A 16,257-nucleotide genomic window follows, 5' to 3' on the forward strand; every position below is an offset into this window, starting at 1 on the left:
GTTCCACCTGTGGCCAGGAAGGAAAATCGCGTCCCGCAACTGCTGTTGGAAGTACGGGCGATGCTCAGGAAAGGCGCCATCGAGCTTGTCCCGAAGAGGCTCCCGGGTGTACTCAAGGTACTTCCTCGTCAGGAAGAAGACGGGCGGCTGGCGCCCCATCCTGGACCTTCGTCGTTTGAACAAATACATCAGATCACAAAAGTTCAGGATGGTCACCCTCCAGCACGTACTGGGACAGCTGGAGGAAGGCGACTTTCTATCGTCGTTGGACCTGGAGGATGCATACTTCCACGTTCCCATCCTCAAAAGTCACCGAAAATTCCTCAGGTTCGTCGTCCAGGGACGCCACTACCAATTCAGAGCACTGCCGTTCGGATTGAAGTCGCCCCCCAGGGTCTTTACCAAGTGCCTAGCACCAGTGGCGGCGCGGCTGCGCCTACAGGGGATTCACGTCTACCCCTACCTGGACGACTGGCTCATCCGCTCAAGGACGAGGGAACTCGCCGTCGAACACACTGCGAGGACCGTCCAGCTACTCGCAAACCTGGGATTTGCCATAAACTACCCGAAGTCCCACCTGGTGCCGTCGCAGGTGGCCCTGTTTCTGGGAGCGAAGCTCGATACCGTGAGGCGCCTAGCGGCCCCGTCGGAACTACGGACGAAGACGATTCTAGGCAAAGTGCAGCGCCTGCTAGCCACGGACATGGCCAGGGTGAGGTCCATCAAGTCCCTCCTGGGGATGATGTCCTCTTGCATCTACCTGGTGTGCCTCTGCAGACTACGGATGCGCCCTCTTCAAGAATTTCTCGACGCCCGTTGGATACAGGCGACGGTCACCTTCGAAGACAGGGTACCCCTCAACGAGGTGTTCCGGCGGGCGATTCAGTGGTGGGGTGTTCGCGCACACCTCACGGTGGGCAGTGACTTTCAGACGCCGGCGTACCAGGAGACGGTGACGACGGACGCCTCCATGGAAGGTTGGGGTGCCCACACCGGAGATCTCCACGCAAGAGGCCTCTGGCTCCCGGAGGATAGACTCCTGCACATCAACGTCCTGGAACTCCGAGCCGTGTTGTGGGCTCTCAAATCATTCCTCCCGTCGCTCAAGGGCAAGGTGGTGCGGATCTTCACGGACAACACCACGACAATGTTTTACATACGGAAGCAGAGAGGCAACAGATCCCCAGCCCTATCCAAGGAGGCACAGGATCTGTGGCACTGGGCAGTCGCCCGGGGGATGTTCCTGGTTCCCTTCCACCTGGCAGGAGAAAGCAACACCATCGGCGACTCGCTCAGCAGGGAGCTGCGTGCGTGTCACGAGTGGGAACTGCACCAGGATCAGGTGGATCAACTCTTCCGACGATGCGGCAAACCCCAAATCGACCTGTTTGCAACAGCGACGAACTCTAAGTGCCAGAGGTTCTCCAGCAGGTTTCCCCAGCCGAGATGCATGGGCGATGCGTTCTCGTTCCCCTGGGACAGCCTATACCTGTATGCGTTGCCTCCGTTGCCGTTGCTGCTTCGACTCATCAGCCAGTTCAAGAGGTCCCGGTGCAGGATGATCCTCGTCGCACCGGTGTGGCCGAGGCAGATCTGGTTCCCGGACCTTCTGGACTTGTCAAAGTCCCCTCCCATCAAGCGGGCGCGGACCTTCTCTCCAGAGAAGGAGTCGCCATCTTCCACCATGACCCGGCGTCGCTGAACCTGCAGGCTTGGCTCCTGCAGCGCTAGAGTTTGGAGGCTACGATATACCGGCCGATTGCAGAGAGGTTCTTGCAAAGGCCAGGGCGTCCTCGACTCTCAAATGCTACGGTCATAAGTGGAAGAGGTTCTCTATCTGGTGCCGAGCACAGAAGATCAACCCCCTACGGATTCCGGCCCCTCAAGTGCTGCCGTACCTGCTATCGCTGGCAAAGGCTGGGCTAGCCCATGCCTCCATTAAGATTCATCTGGCGGCGATCTCCAGATATACCAGAACCACAGGACGGACGTCCCTGTGGTCCCATCGACTGAAAAGAGTTTATGAAAGGACTGTTCCGGTCGTTCCCGCCGGTGAAGGCCCCGGCCTGGGAACTTAACGTGGTGCTGACCAGGCTCATGGGGCCCCTATTCGAGCCGATGCACTCCGCACCTATGAAGTTTGTGTCGTGGAAGACTGCGTTCCTGGTGGCCATTACCTCCGCACGACGAGTGGGAGAGATCCAGGCCCTATCCTGCAAAGCACCGTACTTGACTTTCCATGCCTCAAGGGTGGTGCTTAGGACGCACCCCTCCTTTATGCCCAAGGTGCCGTCGGACTTCCATCTTAACAAGCCCTTGGTGTTACCTGTTTTCTTCCCGTCTCCTTCGTCGCCGGCCGAGAGGACTTTGCACTCGCTGGATGTGGCTAGAGCGCTGAAGTTCTAAGTGGACAGCACAAAGAGTTTCCGGAGGACATCACAGCTGTTTGTGAACTTTGGACCTGTGAATCAAGGGAAGGCTCTCTCGAACTCTTCTATTTCCAGATTGCTCTCCGGCTGCATCATGCACTGTCACCGGTTGGCTAACCGACTGCTGCCAGGCCGTCAGAGCCCATTCGACCAGAGCGATCACTGCTACTACGGCGTTCTTATCTGGTGTGCCCCTGCTGGACATCTGCAGGGCTGCTACGTGGAGGTCGACGCACACCTTCACGAGATTCTACTGCGTCGATCGGGATTCCAGGGAGGAGTCCAGGGTCGGCCAAGCAGTGCTGCGCAACCTGTTCGCTTAAGGTGAGCCTGGTGAGGAGGTAAGAGATGCTTAATGTTGAGTCGTTGTATTGCTTAATGTTGAGCCTATTACCACCCCCGTGGTTGTGCATGTGTGTACTGCTATTTAATCTTATATTCATGAGCATGTGAATCCATGCCAGACCCCATGCTGGAGAAGGAACAAGTTACTTACCTGTAACTGTTCTCCAGCATGGGTCTGGCATGGATTCAGATGCGAACCCTCCCGCCTACCCCTCTGCGGCTCTTCACTTGGTCATACTGCCACTTCACGTGCTACCAAATCTGAAGATGGCTGCCAGAGGCGGGGCTTAGGTAGAGGGCAGTCATTGGCTGTGGTCAGTATGACGCAGAGAACAGTGTTTGGTTACTACTAGGAAAGACTGATCAGAAAGTAAACTGATACTGATTTTTTTCTTTACCGAGGATTCCCAGCCTGACGACGGGGAATATTCATGAGCATGTGAATCCATGCCAGACCCATGCTGGAGAACAACAGTTACAGGTAAGTAACTTGTTCCTTCTATGCATATGTTATTGATCTCACTCAGTATCCACTGGTCCCTATACTGTGGGCAGGGGACTCCAGTACAATCCTTGACCTGCTCCTAGACAGATACACACGCTCCCAGAGGCCTCTTAAACAGCAGCTCACACAATTAAACAAGGTATGCACTCTTGAAGTATGGTGGATACCTGGAGAGTGATGGAGGGTAGTGATTGCACCCATTCATACTACTAGTCCACGATTGTTCCTCTCGCATTGATATGTGATTCATTTCGGATGTGCTGATTTGGGGGGGGGGGGGGGGATTAGGGGGTGTCAAGACTTTAATGCCCACCAGAACTTACTCTGACCACGCCCCGACCTGCATATGCTTGACAATGTCCGCACTTCCCGGATCCTGAAATAACTGGCGTATTAAATCGCTGGCACTTCTGGATGTGACGTTTGTATCCCCTATAAACAATCATATAGAATCCTTCTTTGAGATCAATGCTGGCTCAGTGACTGATAAGCACACTCTGGGAAACCTTCAAAGTATATATACGTGGGATCGCAATGTCCACTGAGTTTGGTGTCCTCAGTACAATTCGGCGAGACAGAGAAGTGGGAGAGTAGGCTGAGGGAACTCCACGCAGGCTGATGGATGACCCACCCACAACCACCCTGGCGCAAACTAGAGAGGCACTCAATTCAGAATGCATGCCGAACTGGAAATAAAGTTTGACACTCCTAGGGCATCTCTAAGATATGGAGAGGGGCAGTGGGTGTATTCCGCTGATAGCCGATGCTACAGGTAACCTAGTACACACACCCACCAACAGCCATAAATGAAGTATTTGCCAAATTCTATTCAGACCTCTATGCTAACACAGACACTTGCTCGCTAGAGGACATTGACTGGTTTCTCGATGTGCTCCCACTTGGTCAACTCTCCCAAGATGCCAAAGCCCTTCTGGAGCTGCCGATCACCTTGTCTAACATCGCCCAAGTGATTAAGCATCTACCTTCTGGGAAGGCCCCTGCACTGATAGCCTCACGGCCAAGTTTTATAAGCGGTACAAGGCACGCCTGGCCCCGTATCTTCTGCAACTGTGGCAGGAATCCTTTAAATCAGACTCTTCCCGATACCATGTGCAAAGCAGTCATCACAATTCTGTTGAAACCTGATAAACCAACGGAACTGTACTGATCCTACAGGCCCCTTTCCCTAATTAACACTGACCTGAATATATTTGCAAAGATAATGGCAACACGACTAATGCCATTTATGTCACACATCGTCCATCCAGATCAGTCTGGGTTTATCCCCAGGAGGTCTACGGCACTGAATCTGCGGCACCTCTTTAATAGATTAGCCCAGATAGACCCTGACACCCAAGCGGTCGCTGCCACGTTGGATGTCCAAAAAGCATATGACTCGGTGTCTTGGAGGTTCATGTATGCAGTTTTAACAAAATATGGGTCTGGCCTGGGATTTATTGCTTCCCTATGCTTTTTATATAGATCCCCAGTTGCCAGGGTCAGTACAAACGGAACACTATCCCTGTGTTTTGCCATAGAAAGAGGTACTCAAAGGGGCTGCCCATTGTAGCCCCTTATTTTTACAATTGCCATCAAACCCTTTGCAGATCTGATATGACATAAACAGAGTATCCGGATGACCTGGAAGCCGCAAGTAATTTCTCTCTACGCTGATGATGCACTATTATACATATGGGACCCTTGCAACCGCCTAAAGCCCATTATGGCTGAAGTCCTAGATTTCGGCAAGCTATCTGAGTCACCTGCAGTAAATCAGAACTCTTTCCTCTCACAGATGCCAATATTCCTCCACAACACTTGCAAGGAGTTTCATGGGCTCCCTCGACCATTCGTTATCTGGGAGTAGTGATTGCTAGAGACAGCCCTGAGTTATACGAGCACAACTATGCGATGTATGACACCTGCGGGGGAAGCTGAAGAGCTGGGCCCACTTACCTGTCACTAAAAATGACAGTGCTCCCCATGTTGCTGTACCTATTTCTTAATATATCATTTCGGCCTGGGCGAACCTTCTTTCAGGACTTCGAATCTGATATATGTAAATTTGTGGCACTACGGGGCAGTGCGCCTGAAGTGGAGCACACTAGCACAACCATATGAGGGGCTGGGATTTGCTGCCCCTAAATTTCCACAGTTTACACTGGATGGCTTCTGTTAGAGAGAATTTTCAGTTTTAGTGCTAAAATCCTCCCACCTTAGAGACCCCCAGCTCTTTTGCTGGACTTTGGGACTTTGTACTTTTAATTCTGTGTTTCTTTTTGACTTTGGAGTCTGACAAACTCCATAGGCATCATCTTTACATTGTGACAAGAAGCACCTTCAGTGCAATGGCATGGGGGAGTCTTAAATTTCCCAAAGGTTTAAAATACCTACTCTTGGATAAACTGTTTCCAAGAGCAGTGAAGTGAAATTGACTTTACTTATATTTTGTAACTTTCTATACCCAGCACACGCCATCTTAAAATGGGGTTCTGGAGGAGTTACTTAGTATCCCCTTTGTCTAGTTTATCATGTAACATTTGTTACCCTTTCTACAATTAATGGCTGGTGGCAGTGGTCTACTTTTTCCTAACATTGTTTCTACCGCGGGCTGCAATTGCAGCTGCAGTTTAGCACCCATGGGTACCCATTTTTTCAAAATGGCACGTTCTTTTTTCACCATTTCTTGTTGCATAGGTCCTTCTTGGGATTTACTTTGCCCACTAAATCAGGTTTGGTCCCTTTGTTCGTTTTCTCGGGATTCACTGGTGGAGTCCGCCTCAGGCTTCAGAGTGTCTTGCAGGAAGTGAGGGAGGTGCCCGAAACTCCGTGCTTAGTCTCCTTGTTTATAGGAATGCACCCGAAGGTTATTGGCAATTATGGGACTTAAATTTAGTCTTAAACTTCTTAATGGGCACTCCATTCGAACCTCTTCACTCTTGCGCATTAAGATTTCTCACGCTTAAAACTGTCCTACTGGTAGCACTAACATCTGCTAGGAGGGTGAGTGAGCTGCAAGCCCTCTCCTGTAAACCCCCCCATACAATCTTCCACAAGGACAAGGTCGTCCTACAGGTGAAGCCTAATTTCCTCCCAAAGGTGGTTTCTGAATTCCATATTACTCAGAAAATTACCTTGCCTTCATTCTACCCTCCTCCCCATCCGGAGAAAGAGGAGGAAAGGCTACACAGGCTGGACCCTAGGCGAGCTCTCAGCTTTTACATCAGCAGAATGGCTAGCATCATGCAAGCAGACCAACTGTTTGTAGGATACTCGGGTCACAAGTTGGGACTACCCGTAACAAAACAAACCATCTCCAGGTGGATTATTTTGGCCATCCTGGAATGTTATAGGCTAGCAGGGAAAGAGCCACCCCAAAATCTCAGGGCTCATTCAACCAGGGGTATCTCGGCCTCTTCAGCTCTCCAGAGAGGGGTACCGGTCCGGGACATATGTGCGGCTGCCACATGGTCGTCCGCACATACATTCACAAAATTTTACAATCTGGATTCCTCCACTGCTCAAGAGACCAGATTTGGCAAGGCCGTATTACATTCGGTCCATCCCTAAAGGGATACATAACACTATCACTCCTTCCTCCAATTACATACCACTGCTATGCGAGTATCAAAGATAAGGAATACGTCGGAGGACATAATCCCTTCGAAGAACAAGTTACTTCTTACCTGGTAACGTTCTTTCGACGGGATGTTCCTCCGACGTATTCCTTATCGCCCCTCCCATCCATCCCCGCAGTGATAACTTCCCTTGTGGTTGCAGCTTTCGCTCCTTCAAGGTTACTAACCGATTCAGGCATGTCTTTTCTTATGCTACAAAACAGAACTGAGCAACGGACGCAGCGCGTGGCTATTTATGGGCATGGTGACGTCGGCGCTGATACGGTGGCTGTCGACTGACATCGACTCGGCGGACGTCGACGCGCAGCGCCCTCTACAGAAAAAATTTCCGAGGCCAGTAAGCTGTAAACGTATGATCAAAGATAAGGAATTCGTCGGAGGAACATCCCGTCGAAAAAACGTTACCAGGTAAGAAGTAACTTGTTCTTCTCCTACAAGACCCGTACTCATCAGGGGACATTTATACAAAAGTCCTTAAAAGTACAGGGCTTTGTAGCGCTGCATGGCTCCTCCAAATCTATGGGCCAGTCTGATAAACAACCATGACCAGCTCAGGGCCCAATCCTCCTGCTTCAGCACCCCGGTGTCAGGACAACCGTCAAGTTTCGTTGAAGAATGGGGAAACATCACAACCGGCGAATGGGTGCTATTACTCCACCAGGGCCGCTCACTGCAGTTTGTAGACTATCCACTGGACATTCCTCCCGCACACAAGCCAGAAAAGTTGCCACCCCTCCTCCTGCAGTAAGTGTCAGCTGTGCTACAGAAAGGGGCAGTGGAGAAGGTGCCAAAGGACAAAGTGGGCACAGGACTCTACTCTTGCTACTTCCTGGTAATGAAAGTCACTGCATAAAATGTCAGGAGGTTGGATGTCCTTATTAGATCTGAGAGTGCTCAACAAATTGCTACGGGCATGGACGTTCCGTATGGTCCCACTGCAGCAGGTGCTGTTCCAGTTGCAGCAATGCGATTTCTTGGCGGCCCTCAACCTCGGACGCCTACATTCACAACCCTATTTGTCGCTCAAAGCGAAGCTACTTACGCTTCGTGGTGGCAGGAGTGCCTTGTCAATTCAAGGTCCTTTTCTTCGGCCTGCGTTCTGCTGCACGGGTGTTTACCAAGGGCCTTGCACCAGTGGAGGCCACCTGCGGCAGAGTGGCATTCACATTTACCAGTATATAGGCTGGTTGGTGAGAGCCCCCTTCCTACCTGCTGACAGAAGTCAACGCTGCAGCCCACATCCAGTGTCTAAAGCAACTGGGTTTCTCTATTAGCTTCCCAAAGTCGCGCCTGCTTCCATCACAACAGGCACTCTATCTCCGAGCAAGACTACACACCCAAGCCTGCACTGGCAGGCCCTTGGGCTAGAGGGTGATGGCTGTTCTGGAAAAGGTGCACAGTCTCGGCAGTGCCCAGGTAACCCCCAGTCCGCAATTTCAAATCTCTACTGGGGATGTTGTCATTGTGCATCCCGTTGATCACCCACTGCTGGAATTTATCAATGCCAGTTGGATACAAGCCTCAGGGTCCTGGGACGACCACATCGTTCGAACACAGGTTTTCGGGCGGAGCTTCAATGGTAGTACTTGAGCGAACATCTGGTGCAATGCGCCATTTCCACTTGTGCATCCATCGTGATGGTGGCCTGATGGTAAGTGAAGTCTTTCTTCGCCCTCCTGGTGGAGAAGGTGATTCAGATTTACACGAACAAGGTACTCGCAGCTTTCCAGGGAGGCCAAAGCCCTCCGATGTTGGTCTCTACAGGACGACATGTTTCGCATTCCCTTTAATCTGCTAGGAATTCAGAATACTCTAGCGGACTCCCTCAGCAGAGAGTTGCACTCTTGCGACGAGTGGGAGCTGCACAAGGCTCAACTTCACCGCTTTCAAACGTGGGGCACTCTGGAGATCGTCCTTGTTGCCACCTACTTCAAGTTGCTGCAAGACCTTTGCCAGCCGCTTCCCCCACCAGGAGAGCTTGGGGGACGCCTTTGCGATTCCATGGGAGGGGAAGTTCCTGTATGTACCCCACCCCTCAATTCCTCTGGTGCCTCGAGTCCTACACACCTTCAGACTGTATTGGTGTAAACTGATGTTAGTGGCCTCTATGTGGCCTGGCATAGACAGTTTTGGTACCCCGACCTCGTCGCTCTCATCGGCAGCTCCTTTCAAGCTGAAAGCACACCAGATGCTCCTGTTCAGGAACCAGGGTGTAGTGCTGCACCACGACCCGGCCTCCCTCAATCTGACGGCCTGTGTTCTTAGAATTCAGAGCCCTGTCCCTTCCACAAGTCTGCCCGGAGGTCCTGGCGCAAGCAAAATCTCTCTCCACCTTTAAATTGATCCAAGAGCAAGTGTGGAAACATGTTCATGTCTGGTGCAGGGACTATCAACGGCAACCTCAGACCATCTGGCTGGAAGATCTGTTACGTAATCTGTTGTCCCTGGCTCTGTCTGGCTTTACGCATTCTTCGGTTAAGGTGCAACTGACGGCCATCTCGAAATGCAACTGCTCAGCGGGGGTGCCATCCCTGTGGTCCCATCGGCTGGTGGGTTTGTGGGCTGTTCCGGTATTTTCCACCTGACCATAGCCCAGCACCAGCATGGCATCTAAATGTGCTACTCGCAAGGCTCATGAGGCTGCTTTTCGCGCCTATGCATCAAGCATTCATTAAACATCTTTCCTGGAAAACTGCTTTCTTGGTGGCCATAACATCGGCCAGGCGAGTGGGAGAAATCCAGGCGTTTTCCTCCAAACCACCTTATTTGATGCTTCACAAGACGAGGCTTTTCTTCGTACTAACCCCACCTTTATGCCTAAGGTGACATCCTCTTTCCATCTCAATCAACAAGTGGTTCTGACTGTATTCTTTGGCACATCGACGTCTCCAGCGGATTGAACAATGCACACACTGGATGCGGTTCGTGCCTTCTAGTACTATGTGGCGCGTACAAAGTCATTCTGTGAAATGGATCAATTCTCATTTGGACCTTCTGGGCCTTGATAGGCTCTTTCGAATTCCTCCATTTTAAGATGGATTTCATTTTGCCATTGGCAGGCTGCTTTCCGGCAGGCCCAGGCTCACTCCACCAGAGTAGTGGCTGCAACTACTGCTTTCCGTTCCGGAATCCTGCTGCCATGCAGCCACCTGGAGATAGGTACATACATTCACCAGGTTCTACTGTGTCGATAGATTCCGCTGAAGTCGGCAAGTCAGTTCTGCAGACCATTTTTGCATGAAGTTAGTCTCCAGTGGTAATTTATGCTAGGAGCTTGCCTCCGCCCATGTGTAGTTTTGTAATGCTGCTTTGTAATCTATTCACAGCATGTGAATCCATGAAAGATCCAATGCTGGCGAAGGTCTAAGTTACTTACCTGAAACTCTGTTTCTCCAGCCTTGCTATCTTTCATAGATTCACATGCAACCCTCCAACCTACCCCGCATGGCTTGTCTTTTGGCCCTTACTGCCACTCGCGTGCACTTGCCAAATCTGAAGGTGGCTGACCGGGGAGAAGTTGAGAGGTGTTCCTATTGGCTGTGGGCAGTATGAACCAAAATGACTGTACTAGAGCAAAAAAGTGACAGTTTTCAGTAAGTTTAAACTGCTCTTTTACTGAGGATTCCCAGCCTGACTGGGAATATTCACAGCATTCGAATCTATGAAAAATACCACTGCTGGAGAACCAAAGTTGCAGGTAAATAACTTATTCCTTAATTGCTGCAAGTCTCTGGAACCCTTAACTCTTTTACAGCTGCTGCCTTAATTATTTTTGCCCCCAAATCTGACTCCAAGACACACAAACTTCGATAGCGATGGACTGCTCAAGTCTGAGGCCTCTGTGAATTTGCCTGCTGTTGATATTGGTTTGTTCGTCCTTCAAAATTGATTCCATTATTTGCCAAGTGATTTGCTTACATTGAATTGTTTGAAACTATTCTAAAAGTGTGTAAGAAGTTATTTAATTACCAGTGTTATAATTTGATGATTGTTGGTTGGTGAATATTTTTGCTAACCTGAATAAACCTTCCCTGCATTTCAACTTAAGGTTTACAATTTGAATTGAGTTGCCACTGCGAAAGTCCTACTGTACAAATGTATAAAGGTTTCTCTTACCGTAATAGAACATTGAAAAGTGAGCTTAATATGGCCTAGTGTTCTTGAATCTGTGTGCTGAAAGGTGTACTCTAACTACAGCTCTTCTCCCTCCAAAGATAAGCCTGGCTGCTCAGCCATAGCTACCAAACCTTTTGGGTAGTTCATGCCTATACTAAGAGTTGGAGCCCTATACACTAAAGGAGTCTTCCAAAGTCATACCTTATGTGGACTTTAGTAAAACTCCTTAACTGTTATTTTTTTCTTTGTAATTAGTTGCACAAAATGGAATCGCAACTTCAGAAAGACTCTGCTCAAGCTACTCATTACCAAGAAGAGCGAGTACAGCTTGAAGAAGTAATATCAAGATTACGTCTCAACGTCCGAGAGATGAAGAATACCTTTGAAAAATATACAGTCAGCATTAAGGTATGTTTTCATACTTGTATTACTGAGAAGTGATAATCCTTTACTTAAGCTGCATTTGTTATTCATATTTTCAACTTCGCCTCAGTTATTTGAACAGGAAAGGTCAAACTCGAGGAAACCTGGATGAGATGAATTTGTCACTAAAGGATTAAGATAAGTTTCTTTCCAATCTTTCCCAGTTGGACGGGGGGAGGGGTTGCTCCATGTTGTAATGAAGCCGCTGATTCAGCACCAGACAGGAGGACACACCTTCCAATTGAGGGAATAAAATTGATGGTCTGGGACACCTTCTAGGTGGGCAAACGGCCTTTGAATCATGTCTGCAAGGGAATAAATAGATGGAAATAACTTGTATATGACATCGGCACAAGGAAGGTATATGCACAAGTACAAGAAGGGGGGAACCCAATGTAAATGCACTCAGTGGGGATGCCACAGGTTGGGCTTCAACCTGAGGGCCCTCTTCGAGCACATGACCCGTGCACCATGGTTTAGGAAGGAGTTCTTGTCCTCCCAGTAAAACACCCCACCGCAAAAATAATTTATGTAAAAAAATGGCTTCAGGCAGATTAAGATACATTTCTAAAATGTGGCTTGGTGGACAGATTTCTGGAGGCCACCTTAATTATAGTGAAAGGGGAACTCCTAGAGGTTAGCCAAAACAATCAACTTCAGTTTGGAGAGTGGTCAAGGCGAAGTTTCAGGAGAAAGTGTCAGGTCAGAGGTCCACGATGAGTCCACACAATGAATTACACAATTATTCCACTTAGACAGGTAAGTACAAATATACTCCATCATAGGCCCAACACACCCGGATACTTCTATCTTTTTGTCGTCTTTTTGTCATTCAGGTACTTGGTCCTCCGGCGTCCAGCCTGCGAGGGGCTCTTTCCTACGTCTGATCTCCACGCTCTTTGCCTTGGCCCCGACCAAGGCTGGGAAGGTTGAACCGCGTGCGATGGACTGATTCCACATGCACTGAAGAACAGGCTAGCTAGGTAGAGGGAGCTCTTCGAAAGGTCGCCTCCAGACTTCGTCAGAGATCGAGGCCCAAGGGAAGGCTGCTGTTTTCCATTGCATCCTGTAGAGGCAACTCCTTTCCCCTTGGAGCGTCCTAGCAGGAGGAACCTCTTGGGTTCTCGCACCAGCACGTGTACTGATGCTAGTCCAGCTACCCGCCTCATGGCCTTGGGGGGGCGGGGGGGGTCTTCGGATCCTTCCGGAAGCTGTGCTGAAGGTTCGGTTACTGGGTGTACACCCAAGGGCGAATGCCCTCGTACCGGCCTAATGTCTGAGGTGGCACCTGCACTCAGCAGTACTGGTGACACTGCCGAGTGCGATACGCCTTACAGGCCCCGGCATGAGGTGCAGGGTAGGTCTCATGCTCCACTGCCAAGAGACTTGGAGGCTGGGCCCAGGGAGCCAAGCACCACGACTTTGGCACGCAGCTCAACAAAATGGTTGCCGTGCCAGACAACATGGCTGCTCGTCTGATGCCATTCCTAGAACGAGTTTCAAGGTGGGACTGGGTTCCACCAGGTATGTGGCCTACAGTTTATCCATCAGCAGCGCAGGTTCCTCCCCTTTAACCGAGACAGAGTGCGCTTCGGCCCCAGCAGCCCCCAGCCACTCCGTCAATATCACCTGCCGCCTCTGAAGGCAGTTTCTTCTAAAGGTTCCTGGCGCTGGTGCGAACCCCTCAAGTGGGGGCCATCCTGAGGGGTGCTGTCAGGGACTTGGTCAGTCCACTGGCGCCCATAGTCATTCCTCCTATGGCTCTGGCGCGGCCCCCGGTACCCCTTCTGGCTCCTTCGATTCTGGCTCCCTGCCTCCCACAGTACAGGCGGTTCCACACCAGCCTCCAACTCCGGTCTGGGCACCGCAGCCCATGGCACCCAGCACTCCTCCACCCACTCCGAATCAGCCGGACACTCTGGACACAGACGAGGAGGTCGACCTTGACACGCCATTGTCGGCTAAGACCTTCCACGACCGGCTGGCAGGTTTGGCTGAATATTTGGGCCTTAACCTGAGGTCGAGCAGCCCGAAGAGGGGGGTCTTGGCAGAAGTCATCACTCTACATCCTCTTCCAAAATGGGTATCCCAATGCAGAGAGATTTTTGGTTGGCTCAAGCCACTCGGCCCAACCTATCAATTGGCGCCTCAATGCCAAGTACAGACAGATGGAGGGGCGTCCACTCTTGCTGTCGGCGCACCCTCAACTGCACTCTTCGGTGTTACACTAAGCCTGTCGTCCCCAACCACTTCATACTTTGTGCTGCTAGGCAAGGAGAAGATCTTGGAGGCATACGGGAAGAACCTGTACTCCGCTTCGCTGCACCTGCGTCAATCCAACGCGGATGCCATGCTGGCAGCTGTTAACCAGAGACTTCGGTGGGAAAAAGCAGACTTCCTTCCAGAACTTCTGGTGCAGTGCCAAGCACGCTTCAAGGCGGTACTAGGAGAAGGCAAGCTGGTAGCGCAGGACATCATGGAGTACACCGTGGCCCACATCGATACCTCTGGCCGGGCCATATGCATCACCACGGATATGAGCGGGGCGGCCTGGGTTTGGGCTACTAAGTTTAACCCTGATGTCCAGGAACGCATATTGGATCTTCCGTTCGGGGGCAGTGACCTTTCACTCCACCACAGACTAGGAATTGAGTAAAAAGAACAGCTCGCAAACTGCAAAGTCTTTATCCTAAGGAAGGCCACGCCCAAGGCATACACCCAGTCGCATCAGCGCTCCGACGGAGCGGGCGTTCACCAGGTTCCAGGGCTTTCAGGACAGAGGTCCAGGCAGCCTGACCGCTTTGAGTCCGCACCGGCGCAGATAACAAAAGGGGGAGGGGGCGCGGTAAGGGCTTTTTCCAGTCCCCCTCCTCTGCAGCAGCCTCGGAGGGAAAATAAAGCATGATGCATCCCACGTGTCTCTGGTGGGGTGCAGGCTTGCCTTTAACGTGCAATTTTGGCACAAGAACTTTTCGGACCCTTTGATCCTCTGTAGTATCCTCTGGGTGCCGCCTACCAATCCCTCCCTCTCCTCCACTCCCACAGATTGGGGACGGCAAATCTGTTGGCAGCGATTCAGTCGCTTATCGAGAGCCAGGCAGTGGAGGCAGTCCCAGCCTCCCAGAGAGGATTGGGCTTCTATTCCAGGTTTTTCGCTATACAAAAGAACCAGTCTGGTCTGACAGTTGTGCTGGACCTATCCACCTTCAACCTCGCCCTCCCTCTTCAGAAACTCAAGATCGTTACGCCAGCACTCATTGCATAGACACTAGACCAGGGATACTGGATGTGCTCCCGGGATCTGAATGACGCTACCTACAAGTCCCGATTTGGCAGCCACATCGCTCCTGCCTGCGCGTCGGGATCATGGGCTGCCATTTTCAATACAAGGTGCTACCCTTTGGCCTCAACTGAGCCCCCAGGGTATTTACCAGACTCATGAATGCAGTGGCAGCCCTCCTCAGGGCCACCACCTCTACCCGTACCTGGCCTGGCTTGTCAATGCGAGACCGCTGGAGGGGGTTATCCACACTTTCTCCTCACTGATGAACACACTCTACGACCTGGGGTTTACTATCAAGCTCAAGGAATCTAAGCTGTAGCAGACGCAGAGTTTACCTTCTTGGGCCTCATCTGGGATGCAAGCGCTGAGAAGGTCTCTCCCTCGAAGGACAAGATTACGGCCATCAAAAGAACCACTACTCATTTCCTTACCAGAGCAGTGACCTTGGCCTGGTGGTACCAACACTTATTGGTTATCATGGCAGTGGTCCTGCTGGCAGTGCCACACACGAGACTCCGGATGAGGAGGTTACAGCTGCACTTCGCAGCCTCATGGAATCTGGAGAAGGGCTCCCAAGCGGAGCTGGTCAGCATCCCCCCTTCTCTCCACTCGGACCTCACATGGTTGGTCCAGGGACTACAACCTGCGGACGGGCAACCCCCTTGTTCACCTGGCCCTGCAGTTCACCATCACTACGGATTCCTCCCTGGAAGGCTGGGGATGGGAGGCCCTCTGGACATCCACAGCATCCATGGAGTTTGGACCCGGCAGGAACAGAAGTCTAATATCAACTGTCTAGTCAGCCTATGCATTTCCTCCCACAACCCTGGTCAAGAGGGTGATCCGCAAGATAAAGGAATCTTGTCACCTCAGTATCCTTCTGATGGCTGCATGGTGGCCGCCGAGACTGGTTTTCCGAGATGCGCAGCCTCATGGACAGACAACCCAGTCACCTTCTGATAGGGACAGCCCATCCCCTGTCCCAGCAGGGGGACGGGGTCATCCACCCTGCCCCACAGAAGTTGGCCCTCGCAGTGTGGTTCCTGAGCAGGTCACCCTCAAGCACCTGAGCCCATCACATGCTAACCTCGAGATCATTCAGGGCGCCAGGAGCAAGGCTACCAGAAGCCAATACAAGAGTAAATGGATGAGTTTCTGTAATTGGGCGGACTCTAAGGAGATCTAGCCCCTTACATGCACGTTGGATGATGTGCTCTCCTTTGTGTATTCAGGCGTGTAGGTGGACACATGTCGCACCTATCTGGCAGCCATAGGGCGTTTCAGGAATTCAGAGGAGGTGGTCTTCTCTTCCAACCCGATAGTCGAGCATTTGGCAGGTCTGTCCAGACTCTACCCGCCCATCAGGAAGCCACATCCTGTGTGGGACATTAATGTGATGTTGGGCGCATTGGCGCACAAACCCTTTGAGCCAATGATGTCCGGACATCAGGCTGGTCACCATTAAGACAGCTTTGTTAGTGGGCCTCACCTCTGCTTGTAGATTCAGCGAGAACCAGG

At 51.3% G+C, this 16,257-nt stretch overlaps 1 protein-coding gene across 1 annotated transcript in view; it reads left to right on the forward strand.

Moving 5' to 3' along the window:
* SMC4 (structural maintenance of chromosomes 4) overlaps positions 1 to 16,257 on the forward strand; it is a 1,048,897-nt gene that overhangs the window by 663,588 nt on the left and 369,052 nt on the right. Inside the window, exon 16 of the mRNA XM_069618465.1 lies at positions 11,289 to 11,441. Within this exon, the coding sequence (XP_069474566.1) occupies positions 11,289 to 11,441 (153 nt within the window). The remainder of the gene's footprint in view (positions 1 to 11,288; positions 11,442 to 16,257) is intronic.

Source organism: Ambystoma mexicanum, chromosome 10, assembly GCF_040938575.1.
Source record: "Ambystoma mexicanum isolate Mex_15411 chromosome 10, UKY_AmexF1_1, whole genome shotgun sequence".
In the NCBI taxonomy this organism is placed as follows: Eukaryota; Metazoa; Chordata; class Amphibia; order Caudata; family Ambystomatidae; genus Ambystoma; species Ambystoma mexicanum.